The 14,145-nt window shown below is 41.7% G+C and overlaps 4 protein-coding genes across 4 annotated transcripts; 1 reads left to right on the top strand and 3 right to left on the bottom strand.

Moving 5' to 3' along the window:
• Nucleotides 1-444: 444 nt before the first annotated feature.
• On the top strand, nucleotides 445-2,190 carry DL89DRAFT_327702 (Cupredoxin; the record flags this gene model as incomplete). Its single annotated transcript, XM_040891554.1, has 4 exons — nucleotides 445-1,557; nucleotides 1,601-1,750; nucleotides 1,797-1,875; nucleotides 2,120-2,190. 4 exons carry the CDS (start codon nucleotides 445-447, stop codon nucleotides 2,161-2,163), a joined length of 1,386 nt encoding a protein of 461 aa, XP_040738926.1. The 3' UTR covers nucleotides 2,164-2,190.
• A 225-nt stretch (nucleotides 2,191-2,415) lies between these two features.
• On the bottom strand, nucleotides 2,416-4,536 carry DL89DRAFT_273447 (peptidase S10, serine carboxypeptidase). Its single transcript, XM_040889064.1, has 5 exons — nucleotides 3,542-4,536; nucleotides 3,491-3,519; nucleotides 3,132-3,467; nucleotides 2,831-3,082; nucleotides 2,416-2,748 (listed from the first exon to the last, which is right to left on the bottom strand). The coding sequence occupies exons 1-5, from the start codon at nucleotides 4,068-4,070 to the stop codon at nucleotides 2,560-2,562; spliced, it is 1,335 nt and encodes a 444-aa protein (XP_040738925.1). The 5' UTR covers nucleotides 4,071-4,536; the 3' UTR covers nucleotides 2,416-2,559.
• On the bottom strand, nucleotides 4,240-5,562 carry DL89DRAFT_231139 (peptidase S10, serine carboxypeptidase; the record flags this gene model as incomplete). Its single annotated transcript, XM_040884909.1, has 2 exons — nucleotides 4,240-5,007; nucleotides 5,053-5,562. The coding sequence occupies 2 exons, from the start codon at nucleotides 5,560-5,562 to the stop codon at nucleotides 4,240-4,242; spliced, it is 1,278 nt and encodes a 425-aa protein (XP_040738924.1).
• Nucleotides 5,563-7,882: 2,320 nt separating this feature from the next.
• Nucleotides 7,883-8,388, bottom strand: DL89DRAFT_231144 (uncharacterized protein; the record flags this gene model as incomplete). The annotated part of the gene is made up of 2 exons (XM_040884910.1): nucleotides 7,883-8,077; nucleotides 8,179-8,388. 2 exons carry the CDS (start codon nucleotides 8,386-8,388, stop codon nucleotides 7,883-7,885), a joined length of 405 nt encoding a protein of 134 aa, XP_040738923.1.
• Between the last annotated feature and the right edge of the window lie 5,757 nt (nucleotides 8,389-14,145).

The following is a 14,145-nucleotide window of genomic DNA, read 5'->3' as shown; positions in this document are numbered from 1 at the left end:
CCCTTCTGTCGACCAGCGCGCTGTAAGGCTTGAATAGTGCTTTTGCCCAGGAGGAACGTAATGTCGCACCACTACCACCACTATGCACAATAATGTCTTTGCCAGTTTAATATACGACGTGCATTTATTGAAATCAGGCACCTGCATGTATGCCCGATGGAGTTGAGGGCGGAGCAAGGACCGGGACAAACTCGGAAAGGTAGACAACATCACCGTGGATGTCCTTTGTCTGCACCCCCGGTGCATTCCTCTTTCCCCACACTCTTCAACATCATTTTACATCCTTTTTATAATAGCTCGCGATCATGCGCTGGAAAGTGCTTCTGCCACTGCTCGCACCGGTGCTCCTTGTGTGCCAGGCAACCGATGTGGTACTGGACTGGAATATCGGCTATATCGATTTTAGCTTTGGTAGGCTGTTTAGTCGGAAGGCTATTGGTGTCAATGGCAAATGGCCACTCCCCAGTAGAGGTGACCTTGGGCGATACACTAATAATCCACGCACACAACTCGCTCGACGAGCCCACATCTCTGCATTCGCATGGGCTGTTCCAAAATGGCACCAACTACTACGATGGCGCTGCAATGGTAACCGAGTGCTCTATTCCTCCTAATGGCACATTCACATATCGCATACCGATGGTACAGGCCGGAACGTACTGGATCCACAGCCATTACAAGGCGCAAACTTCAGATGGTTTACGCACTGCTTTAATCGTGCGCGATCCAAATGACTACTACAAGTACGACGAAGATGTTATCCTTCCCATGTCCGATTGGTTCCGTGAGCCAGCAAACACTATCATCAAGCAGTTTTCAAGTCCTGATCCCAATGTGCGCTATAAGCCGATGATCCCGTACGGCATCATTGGCGGCGAGTGTTTGAATGCCAAGGTGATCAAGTTTGTCAAGAACAAGACGTACAGGCTACGGCTGTTGAACATTGGCGCCTCGTTTGAATTTCACTTTAGTATCGACGACCATGAGCTGCGGATCATCGAGGTCGATGGCGTGCCGGTCAAGGAGAAGCCAACCAAGGGAGTAATGCTGGCAGCGGGGCAACGAGTATCGGTGCTTGTGCGGTCCAAGGAAACAGCCGACAACAACTACTTGTTCCACGCCGACATGTTCACGGACCTGTTCACCATGCCCAAATACAACCCTCTCAACTTTACCGGGGTTCTAGAATACGCACCAAAAGCGTCGCTCAAGCGTGAAGTCAACGGCGGATGGAAAATTACCAGTGATTTGGACCTCGAGCCTTTGGATGAGGAGGCATTAATGGACCCCACGATGCAAGTAACGCTCGATGCCTACTCGGGCGTATTTGACGATCAGTCATTCCGCCACTCGTTCAACAATGTCACATTCATTTTGCCCGAGGTGCCTACTTTGCTTACAGCACTGTCCACTGGCGACAATGCTAACAAGCGCGAAGTATACGGCCGCCAGTCCAACACGTACGTGCTGAATATGGGTGATGTGGTGGAGATTACATTGAACAACCACGATTATTATACGCACCCATTCCATCTGCACGGGCATGTGTTCCAGATAGTCGAAATTGGGGCACTACGGTCAGGCCTTACACCGCACCAAGCTGGCTCGCGATGCCCCAGTCAAGCGTGACACGTTTATCCTGCGTGGCGGCCACTATGCTGTTCTGCGCTTCCGCGCCAACAATCCTGGAGCATGGCTATTTCACTGCCATATTGAGTACCATGCGATTCGTGGCCTTGAGCTTACCTTTGTCACAGCACCGGGTTTGCTGCAGAATAACATCGCATTTGCCGGAGGGGCTCAAGGAGAACTGCATTGCACAAGGAATCAAGGCTTCAGGCAATGCCATTGGCCGCGACGGCATGGATCTGGAAGGTCAGCCCGGAGGACCGAATCCACTGCCTGACAAAGTAGAAAGCATTGATCCACCAGCTGGATGGCAGATGCTGTCGTATATTTTGCAAATGGGTGATGAGGATGGACCGCCGCCGGCAACTTTGGACGCATCCCACAGCGAGGCAGCGGGTAGTACTACAAGCACTTCTGAAGGCAAATCACCAACCAGGACTGACAGCACAACACTGGATAAAGCCAGGGAAACTGACGGCTGATGATACAGACACCGAAGCTGATAGCGATGATGACGACGATAACGATCACTAATTCAGTAAATGCTAAATCCAATATAACGATAGTCATCTACAGCTGCACTTTATACCTGTTGGCACCAAGCGCCGATGTGTCCCTGTGCCCTTAGTCCACGCAGTGATGCTGGTCTTAATACAGAAAGGTTCCAACCAGCACTGCTGTTCGACTAATGTTCCAGAACGTCACGAACGTTCAGGATGACAATGAAGCCAAACACATGCATTTCGGCCCACATTGAGGCCAGATATCTCCTTTTCTCACTTCAAGTCATTTCACATCTGCTTTATTCCATAAAGCCTATTATCCAGACTCTGCTGAAGCCAGCATACCAATACTTCAAAGCATATAGCGGCCTGCTGCCACGTATTCCTTGCTTGGAGTAAAATGGTAATAAGTATGAGCATTCAGTGCTCAATATGGCTTTCTGTCGAGCCAGCGGTTGATCATGTCTAGAGACTCCTTGGGCTTGTCATACGGAACCATGTGTCCGGCACCAAACACGCGCAGGAAAGTGAAATTTTCATGGGTGCGCACCTCGCCAGCACCCACACCATCCACCAACCATAGCTCATCACTGGCACCATTGAATGCTTCCTTTTCCTGGCCACTCGAGCTCCATCGACCACGCCTTGTTGCCATACCAATTGCATGTAAAGTCAGCATCCCCAGCGTAGATAAGCACACGGATGTTGTCAGCAAGAAGGGGCGGGACATACTGGTGGAAGGGCTTCGAATGATCACCGTCATGCGAAAACCCAGTTCCAACCTTCTCCGAGCACGACTCGAACTTCTTGACTTCAGCACCAAGTGCTTTCTGCACGCCAGCATTGTTCAGATAGGTGTCAATGTCGTCCTCGATTTCGTAGCATAGCCCGTTGCCGACGCAGTAGCGCCGCACGTCATAGGGATTTCTCCCGGTATCCATGTATGGCCCCTTGATAGTAGGATAGCAATAGTTAGTCGCAGTCCTCGCACCTGGATACATCATTCCACCTGTAGCACTCGCGCAAAAGGCGGGCACATGTCGGATAGGCGGCATCCATCTTATCACAGGTCTCTTGGGGAAGCGTGGCTGGATAGGTCGAGTTGCACGCCATTGTCGAGAAATACTTGAACTGGACAAGCGGATTGACAATTCCGTTTCCAATACCAATAGAAGCGAGTGGCAAGATGCGCTGTTCCTCTTCACTCACAGAAAGAAGGCTCAGCGACCGCTTGCTCTCCAGTTCCCTGTTCGCCTCATGGATTGCCTTGCCCACAGCCGGGACATAGTGGCCGCCGTATGACTCCCCGAAAACATGGAGCTCGCTGTTAGCATACTGCGGGAAAGCTCTTGTAGAACAGCTTGGAGCAACGCATTGACGTCCCTTCCTGCCGCAACAGAGCTGAACACGTCTGAACCAGTATGAGAAGCCAACATTGGTGGGCTGGTCAAGGAAGATGATGTGCGCACGATCGTTCCAACTAAACGGATTGTGGTCTGTGCCGTTGCCACCCTCACTGACACGGCACGGGCCAAGCTCCATCAGCAGACCGGTGAACGAACTGCAGCCAGGGCCGCCGTTGAGCCACAGAATGAGCGGCGCATCTTCGCGCTTGACCTTGCGTGCTTCAAAGAACCAGAAGAAAAAGTGCTTGTCCTCCGCGGTATCGAGATACCCGCTGTACTGGTCGACGCTGGTATCACACAGACCCGGGTTCTTCACGCGCAGTCGATAGTTGGGGATTGCATCCATTGTGGACACTGTTGTCCACTGGCTCATGTCTACCATCGCCGGGTTAGCCACACGGCCAGACGCCTTAGATGCTGCGGCGCCGTGATGGTGCTGGTTGAAAACATGCTGGTGAGCTGGCGTGGCAGTGACTGCAGTAGCCAGGAGAAGCACAGTGCCAAGTGCCAAGCGTGACCCAGTAAATAGCATGTCAAAAATGGATTCTTATGAGAACAATAAGAAAAGAGCAGGCAAAGCAGTCCCTCACATTTTTCTCACAGTTGCCACCTAAACTCGCGGACGCATGATAGCTGCTGTGCATAGTTGATTCACATAGACCTTATGAAAAGGGTGCGGGGAAAAAGATAACCCGGATCGACTAGAACGGCTTTCCGTCGAGCCAGCGGTTGATCATGTCCAGCGAGTTCTTGGGCTGGTCGTAGGGAACCATGTGTCCAGCGCCGAACACACGCAGGAATGTGAAGTTCTCGAAGGTGCGGGCCTCACCAGCCTGCTCGCTGTCGACATTCCACTCAGTATCGTCGGCCCCGCTGAAACCATCCTTGCCGGACCAGTCGAGCTTGAGCGACCATGCCTTGTTGCCGTACCAGTTACAGATCCAGTCTGCATCACCAGCGTAGTTGAGGACACGAATTCCAGCTTCAAGGAGCGGGGGTATTTCACGCACCAATGGCTTCATCCAATCGCCGTTGAGAAGGAACCCCTCGCTGACCTTTTGGTTGCAGCCGACAAACTTTGGCACGTCAACACCAAGCTCCTGCTGAACAGCCGGAATGTTCAGATACCTGTCGATATCGTCCTCAATTTCATAGCACAAATTGTCGCCCACGCACTTCTTGCGAACATCGTAAGGGTTGTTGTGTGTGCCATCGCTGTAAGGACCCATGATGCGACTGAGGCAGTAGTACTCGGCTGGGATACACGCGAGGCGGGTTTGCCACTTGTAGCATGCCTTGACCAAAAAGTCGCAGGTAGGAACAGCAGCATCCATCTTGTCGCAAGTCTCTTGAGGAAGAACGGGTGGGTATGTAGAGTTGCAAGCCATTTTGGCGTAGTACGCATGCTGAGTCAACACATCAACCAAGCCGTTACCAATACCAATCGAAACAAGCGGAAGGACGTCGACCTCAGCCTCTGCTTTGCTAAGCAGGCTCATTTCACGTTTCTTGACCAGCTCCAGATTAGCCTCGTGGATAGCTTTGCCAATAGCTGGCACATAATGACCGCCGTAAGACTCGCCAAACACATGCAGCTCGCTATTGGCATACTGCGGGAAACTCTTGTAGAACATGCGCAGGAATACGTTGACGTCCTTTCCGGCATCGTACGAGTTGTCAACCTTCTTTCCATACGAGAATCCTGTGTTCAGCGGCTGGTCAATGAAGATGATATTCGCGCGGTCGTTCCATCCATAAGGATTATACTCGGTGCTGTTTCCACCTTTGCTCACACGGCACGGACCGTGCTCCATCAGAAGACCAGTGAAGGAGCTGCAGCCAGGTCCACCGTTGGTCCACAGAATTAGAGGTGCCTCATCGCTGGGGACATTTCGCGCTTCGAAGAACCAGAAGTAAAAGTGCTTGTCCTCATCGGTGTCCATATACCCACTGTATTGTGTGACACTGGTATCACATAGCTGCGGGCTCTTGATGCGCAAGCGGTAGTCAGGGAATGCGTCCATGGTTGTTATTTGAGTCCATTGTCCACTGCTTTTGGCATTTTGGAGAGACCCATCTGCAAACCCTGGTCGATGGTGGGGGCTAAACACAAACTGATCTGAAGGAGCAGCGTTGACAGCACTGCCTGCAAAGGCAAGGACGGATAAAGCACAAACGATAAACTTCATTCCTGAATCAAAATAACCTGGAGCTAATAGAACAACTGGATTTAAAAATGGCTAACAGCAAAAGAAAAGGGCTTTTATAGCCGAACCGCCCTGCGCCAAGACAGAGCATGCTATCCATTGCCCAAAGTGGAGGGACAGTTCAGCTACCGCAGCTCGTCAAAACCCGTTGGGATGATTTGCAGACCTGTTGATCACCGCTGCGAATCATGGCAATCGATGTTCTCACGAACCTATATCTGCATTACGAATCCGCAGATATCGCATGTAGAGAGACATGCTTGCGATGATATCGCCTTAGCGATATCCCCTTCATTTGCATGGCCACGAATCCGTTGCGCAGCGGCCGGGTGCATGGCAGCGGGTGCACAGACCCGGACCTTTGAGGGAGACATGGTATCGCCCTTGGTATGATGTCTCGATCGAACATAGATCGAAGACATTCGTTTCGTAGTGAGCGTATGTGCCGATTGTTAGGGTATGTAATCGTTTCTCTTCTCTCTCTTCTCTTTTCTCACTGACTTTTACTTGAAGCACACACCTCTATATACTGCATACTTACACCACACAACTCCCCAACAGCCAACAGTTTCACCAGGCACTATTCAGACAACCATCATGACGAGTATGTAGTTACTCTGTTGTCAAAACACAACTCTCATTTACATAGGGTAACTAGTGGCACATCTAGTATATCCACTTCTACGCCTGTGCTCTATGCACAACACACATGGTTTAAATGCCCTGGCTTTATTTACCAGGTGTTGTATAGGCTTGATCCCTTTGGCGTATTTTATAAGGATGCCGGTTTTGCAATGCATCATAGTAAAGCACCTACAGACGCTTTGCCTCGGTATTATCTCACATAATTTCGCCTGGAAACACATGTTGGCTACAGATGATGCATGCCGGCATCACCTTGCTCGTATGAGATAGAGCCGTGTAATAGATAATCAATTTGATGCCGAACGAATGGTGAAATTCGGATGCAGACAAATGCATTTTAATACTGGTCATGACCAAGTGCCACTGGCTGATGCCTGGGTTTGCCATACCAACACCCAAGTGACCCGCCACTATATCGCATTTAATTTCACCAGTGCTAGGAACATGGTAGCGTGGTCGACAATTTTTTAGCTTGACCAGCTCCAGTTTTTTTGCTTACAATAGTGATTCTAACTCACCTTTCGGCAGCCAGCCAACTAGCCACATTTCGTACTCGCAGAATATAAAGCAGCCCAAATGTGGACCCCCTGTCGTAGGTACAGCCATTTTCACATTTTGCCAAAAAAAAAAAAGTGGCCTGATTTTTCAAACTGCAACTCGGTGAACGATATCTCGACTTGCTCCACCAGGTATCTAAGCCAGGCTGGCATTACCCCTGACTGATATCTATAGCCAATGGAGGCCATTCATAAATATAAAAGTTTAAAGAAACTAAATATCTGTTAACAGAATAACCAATTAACAAATAAGAAATCAATTACTAACAGTAGATAAATATTTTAAAAAACAGAATGTTTAGCAATGGCCAAAAAGATTCTAGCAACTAGATTAACAAACAAACAAAGATGCCAAATATGGTGCTTCTATGAAACCCCTTCGGCATCCTGAAAAATTTCAGTTGATTTCTCGGGACGCAGCCTCTATCTCAGTAGAAGCATATTAATTGTGTATCAACTGAAATTTTTCAGGATGCCGAAGGGGGTTTCGTAGAAGCACCATATTTGGCATCAGAACAAGAAAACAACAAAAATATTAATAATTATTAAATAGCTAACCATTTCTGACTGATCTCCTTATAGAATTAGATTTATTCAAAAGCTGCCATTTTAAAACATCATGTTCAAGTCATCAAGTCGTTATCATCCTATTTATAACTATTTATCTAATACCAAGCAATCATATAACTCATCAATTTTAGAAAGTATCAAACTATACATTTTAAAAAATCATAATAAATTCATCAAGTTATTAGAATCCCATCTGTAATTAATAGATATGCACCAAGCAATCATATGTGTCATCAATTTTAAAAGAATCAAGCTGTGCTATTTTAAAACATCAAATTCAAGTCATCAAGTCATTAATACTCCATCTGTAATTAATCGATATGCACCAAGCAATCATATGTATCATCAATTTTAGATTGAAGGAATCAATTTTGAATTTCAACAATAGATGCTTCTAACTCTGCTTTTTGGGGCAAAGTATGTATTGGTTCCACTTGTGTTGACTTATCATGTGTATCAGGGTAATCAAAGTTGCTCATAACCCAGAGTGAGTGATGATGATCAATTTGTACATCACTGTTTGCTAGTATCTTCTTCATATTATAGAGTAAGCAGCATAACTTCATTTGCACATTGTAAACATTCCTATTCTTTACTCTAACAATCTCCCTGTTTGACAGCCTTTGAATGTATTGCCTAGTTCTCCAAATGTATTTTCTACCATTGAACGGAATGATCCAAGATGGGAATTATATTCAGCTTCTGTTTCTGATAAGCTTGTTCCTCTCTGCTTTCTTACTGGTAAACAAAAGTTGTGCAGTCCAAAAGTATCCTGCTCTTCTTCCTCAGTCATCTCTTCCAAAATACTTTGTGGATAACCACCATCAAGCACAATACAATCAATAGGTGAATTATTCTTCAGCAACCCCATGTTCTTAATCATTCTTGAGTCTGGGTGATCTCTACAGTCTTCAGTTGGGAGGCCATTCACAAATAAGAAAGTTTAAAGAAACTTAATATCTTGTATCAGAATAACCAAGTATTAAATAACAAATCAATTACTAGCAGTTGAAAAATATTTTAAAAATCAGAATGTTTAGTGATGGCCAAAAAGATTTTAGCAACTAGATTAACTAATAAATAAAAAATATAAGAACAGACGCTTCTCCGAAACCCCCTTCGGCATCCTGAAAAATTTCAGTTGATTTCTTGTGACCCAGCCTGTATCTCAGTAGAAGCATATTAATTGTGTATCAACTGAAATTTTTCAGGATGCCGAAGGGGGTTTCGGAGAAGTTCAAAAAAAACAAAAGAACAAAAAGTTTTACAATTCTAATTATTTTTTACTTAGTTTAGTGATTGTGAATGACCTCCTAGTGATTGTGAATAACCTCCAAATGCTGCCATTTTAAAACATCATGTTCTAGTCATCAAGTCGTTATCATCCTATTTATAACTATTTTTCTAATACCAAGCAATCATATATATCATCAATTTTAAAAAGAATCAAATTATGCCATTTTAAAAAATCATAATAAATTCATCAAGTTGTTAGAATCCCATCTGTAATTAATAGATATGCACCAAGCAATCATATATGTCATCAATTTTAGAAAGCATCAAACTGTGCTATTTAAAACATCAAATATACAAGTCACATAAGAATATGCTTAATACAGTAAATGTTCTTAGAAGAGTTGATGATAATATATCTATTGTTCTAAATCTGAGAAATTACTTCTGGTCTATATATCCTATATCTAAGCAATATCACACTTTTGATAAGATGTGATTAGTTTACTATTAAGAGATGCATATTAGTTAGATAGACAGAATGTACTCAAATAAGCAAATAATATGATTTGTCTATAAGAAATGTCTGAGGTGTAGTTTCTATAGGTGAACAAAAGATCAATGCACTAACAACAGTGATTGAAGATGCCATACTAGATGAAATAAGGGCAATATTATATGAGAATCTAGATCTTAAGCCTTTAGTAAAGAGTTGCTCATATTATTCTCTATTTTAGTAATGGTTTTGTAGTTATATATTATGCACTCTGTATATTCCAGAGGACATTCCTACTACTATTTAGATATTCATATTAATAGGAGAGATATACAGCCAACTCATATTTAGATACCAGATGATAGTTCTTTTAGAAAAGCAATTACTCTATAGAAAGGAATAATACACAACAAATATATCTAAGAGTTGTAAGTGAGGGCTACAGAATGGTCATAGTTATATAACTACCATTTTAAACATATTATATGCACCATCCACTCCATATATCTATGGGAATTTGACACACTTCATATATATGTTCAACCTTTATCTCATAAAAAGTTCCACTAAGTTGGATCCAATTATGCACTTGGAATGCTAAGCCAGCACTCATGTTAAAGTCATGGATAAGCACTAAAGTTAGCATATCTCTTTCTTCAGTACTCAGATCAGCTATATGTTTCTTAAGGAAGTTATAGAATGATGGCATTTTCTAAAATTGATAATGAACCAGAGTTGTGTATCTTATCTTACCACCCATGAACAATCAATTATAAGAATTACAAGAGAAGGAGTAGATATGCATTAGATAATAAAGTTTTAAAAGTTCTACTATCTTTTACTAAATTTAGCAGTTATGAATACCCTCCATATTGAAAAATTGATAAGAACTAGCTATTTTAAATCAAGTAGCTAGCATCAATATCTGTTGTTACCCCATATCTACAAAGCAGTCATAGTTGTCATCATTTTAGATTGTAGAAATCTATTTTGTAGTTCAACCATTGATGCCTCAAACTCAACCTTTTGAGGTAAAGTATATGTTGGTTCCATTTGTGTTGATCTTTCATTGTGTGATTCAGGATAGTCAAAGTTTGTCATAACCCAGATGATGTGTTACTTCATCACTGTTTGCTAGTATTTCTTCATATTATAATACACAGCACAGTTTCATTTGCACATTGTAAACATTCTTATTCTTTACTCGAACAATCTCCTTATTTGACAACCTTTTGAATGTTGTTCCTAGTTCTCCAAATGTGTTTTCTACCATTGAACGGAATGATCCAAGATGGGAATTGTACTCTTACTTCTGCTTCTAGTAAGTTTACCCCTCTCTGCTTTCTAATTGGCAAACAAAAGTTATGCATTCCAAAGTCCTCCTGCTCTTCTTCCTCTGTCATCTCTTGAAGAACACTCTGTGGATAGCCACCATCAAGCACAATACAATCTATAGGGATATTCTCTTTAATAATCCCATGTTTTAATCATTCTTGAATCTGGATTATCTCTACAGTCTTCTGTTGGTAAACAAGTAGAACCATTCCATTATATCAATGCAATACTTGTGTACGATATCCTGATTTCTTCAATTTGAAGGAATAAAGTCTGGTTTGTATGCTCCATTGTGTAGTGCTCTTGAGTCATGGCCATCTAACATTAGTGTTACATGTTTAAACCCTTGAGGATTCTGTATCTTTGCTGCAAAGACTCGTAGTTCTGGAGTTGAAAACATTGTTTGCAGATAGTATGTTAGCTTCTTATTCAAATCTTTCATTTCAGAAATATAGAACATATTATGAATAAGCTTGATAGCTCTTCTTGGAAGGAATCTTTCCATTTCATTGATTGACAATCCTTCTACAAGTTGGTATAGATGAGCAATCCTTTTCTACACTTCTGTAAGGACATGGATAATGAGTGCAACCAAACAAAACATTCAGAAAGAAGAAAACAGGAATCATCCCTAGATGTTTAAGAAGTGTATCTTTATAGTTTAATTTCTCTTACTTCACGAACTTCACTTCTGTGATATTTTGTATGCTTTAGAATTACCCAGTCATCATTCAGAAACTTCCATTTGTTTGTGTACAGCTTATGATACTCCTTTTCTCTGAGTTCTTGTAATTGATGATTCATCATTGTGAGGCACTCATAAATTTAAAAGTTGTCATTTATTGCAATGGGCCCATTCTAAATTCTTCAACACTCGACTTGCTGAGCTAGATGAGGAAGAGAGAGAAAAGCTAGTCCAACTACTTAGCAAAAATTTCAATATGAGCAGAAAATTAACAGTATATATCAGAGCATGGATTAAGAATGTTTCAGAAGATAGGGTGTTAGTATTAAGCATGTGTTTGATGTATGCAACTACAGTTGTGCAGATATGGAAGTAATGGTTGCTAACTGCCCATTTTAAAACTAGATCCTCTCAGTATGGATAATACGATTATGAATTCTAGTTACTTTAAGTACCACTTCTTGATTTGGTTCACCAATAATAGAAGCAATATATTCACCAAATGGACTACTTGCTTGTATTTTGATATGAGTGTGAGTACTGCTAACTACTTCATTGTGAATCATAGATATCTAGATAGTAGAAAGGCAACCCTCTAAAAGTATATAGAATAATGACTAACTAGGAACTCATCTCCACATGAAGTATGTAAGCAACTTTATATCTAGCTGGCCTAAGATCAGTATTTTCTCTTAATATGTGGGTTCTAGATCATCAAGTTCAATGTTGCTAATATCAGCAATAAGTCATCTATTCCTAGGTCATCAGTATCCTCACTAACACTTGAGAGAGTTGAGAGACAAACTTTCTCTCTTGCTTGCTGAGCTGTTAACCAATCAATATGCATTCCACGATAGTTAACAAGTCCCATTTCAGCAAATGTGTGTTGTTGTCTTTCTCTTGAAGCAACAGGCCAGAAAGAATTTCTCTGACTAGGAACAATAGTGATGTTTGTGATATCTCTTCTCAGAACAACTTCAGATTCAAGAGGACCACTACTGGTAGCATATGTAAGAAGAACAGTTGGGTGTCCATTAAATGTAAGATTAGAAACAACAGTCATCATATCTCATTCTCTTTCAACTTTTTAGCTATTCCTTGTTTCTTCTTAGTTGTTTCCTATTGAACCAATGGCAGTAACCAAGAGCATGTTCTTTATGGAAGTAAATACACAATGTATGTTTGTTATGAATCTGATCAACTAGTGCCATCCATTGCTTTTCATAAGATGTTGCAAATGTCCTACAATCACTAAGAAACTCCAGTGTACTAGCAATTAAGTTTGTGTTCCATTCTACTTCTTTCAACTCAGGAGAGTGAACAGTAAGCTCAAGTCTCATTAATCCTTCATTCCTACAAGCAACAAGTGTTTCACCAAATTGCTGAGAAGTTGGCATCACTAGCTCTGATAGCTTAGAAGTAAGTTGATTGCGAACCTCACCACTTTCTAGAAGTTGAACAAATTTATTATACAACTTGTTCCTAATTCTTATTTCATCTTCATCAGTAAACCAGCTAATACAGTTTGCTCCAACTTTATCTTCATCATCAAGAATATCATTGCTACTGATTCCATTATCAAGAAGAAATTCCTTAATCACAGCCCTAGAAGATATGTTTAGACAATCCATTGTAATATCATAGTTCAGAAGAAATACATGTTCCTGATGCATCCTAAGAAAGATATCAGTTAGTGCAGGATCAGCTATTGCAACATTTGGAGCAGATACTTTGTAAACAGAGACTTTACCATTTCTCACTTGTCATGCACTTCATATACTTAAATCTGTATCCATCACCAAAAACTCTATGCAATCTATCAAAAGGAGTAATATTGTTAATCTGATCTATAAGAGCATATGATTCAGGTATCTCAACAACACATGAATCCATAAAGATATCAGATTGCTGAACAAATCCTTGCTGTTCAATGCCATTACTAGTATATCTTGCATCAGATATATCAGGCATATTATCTCTATTCTTCAACTCAAGTCCCAAAAGGGAGTTAAGATGTACTCTTAAGGAGGCCATTCACAAATAAAAGTTTAAAGAAACTAAATATCTTGATCAGAATAACCAAATTAAATAAGAAATCAATTACTAGCAGTAAAAATATTTTAAAAATCAGAATGTTTAGATGGCCAAAAAGATTCTAGCAACTAGATTAACAAATAAACAAAAGATGAATAGGTGCTTCTACGAAACCCCTTCGGCATCCTGAAAAATTTCAGTTGATTTCTGGACGCAGCCTGTATCTCAGTAGAAGCATATTAATTGTGTATCAACTGAAATTTTTCAGGATGCCGAAGGGGGTTTCGGAGAAGTTCAAAAAAACAAAAGAACAAAAAGTTTTACAACTTCTAATTATTTTTTACTTAGTTTAGTGATTGTGAATGACCTCCTGTGGCTACCTGCTCTATACTATGAGATATCAATATGTAACCTCTGTGCCTAATGGTATGCAATTTAGTATGAATCATATATTTTGTAATTTTCTTAATCCTCTTTAAGCAGCTCCTTCTGATCAAATATTCAATAGATCAAATCAGATGTGAGGTCATTCAGAGATAGTTATCTGCACAACAATTATTTGTGCATATTGAAACTATTGGGAATTTCAGTGAAATAAAAATTTCACCCAAACTGCCATTGGCATCTTGGAAAAGTTTCAGTGAACATAATTTCAACCAGAAAGAAAAACTTTGCATATTTGGGTTAATTATCATTGGGCAACAAAAGTCAATATCTCAATAGATGTGGCTAAGCAACCACAAGGAAATTATGTTCACTGAAACTTTTCCAAGATGCCGATGGCGGTTTGGGTGAAATGGCAAAAAAAATATTTGTTTTTAAAATCAATTATAAGCACAGAAACA

The sequence above is a fragment of the Linderina pennispora genome, assembly GCF_002104995.1.
Source record: "Linderina pennispora strain ATCC 12442 chromosome Unknown DL89scaffold_214, whole genome shotgun sequence".
NCBI lineage: Eukaryota > Fungi > Kickxellomycota > Kickxellomycetes > Kickxellales > Kickxellaceae > Linderina > Linderina pennispora.
The sequence above is the reverse complement of the archived record's forward strand: the minus strand, read 5'-3'. Positions and strand labels throughout refer to the sequence as shown.

Bases quoted from the DNA above. Each gene is read 5' to 3' on its own strand.
- DL89DRAFT_273447 (XM_040889064.1), bottom strand. From the start codon at position 4,070: ATGCTATTTACTGGGTCACGCTTGGCACTTGGCACTGTGCTTCTCCTG. The intron at 3,083-3,131 runs GTATCCAGGTGC...CCTACTATCAAG, and splicing joins AGTGCTACAGGTGGAATGAT to GGGCCATACATGGATACCGG. The intron at 2,749-2,830 runs GTGCTTATCTAC...TCGAGTGGCCAG, and splicing joins TTCTTGCTGACAACATCCGT to GAAAAGGAAGCATTCAATGG.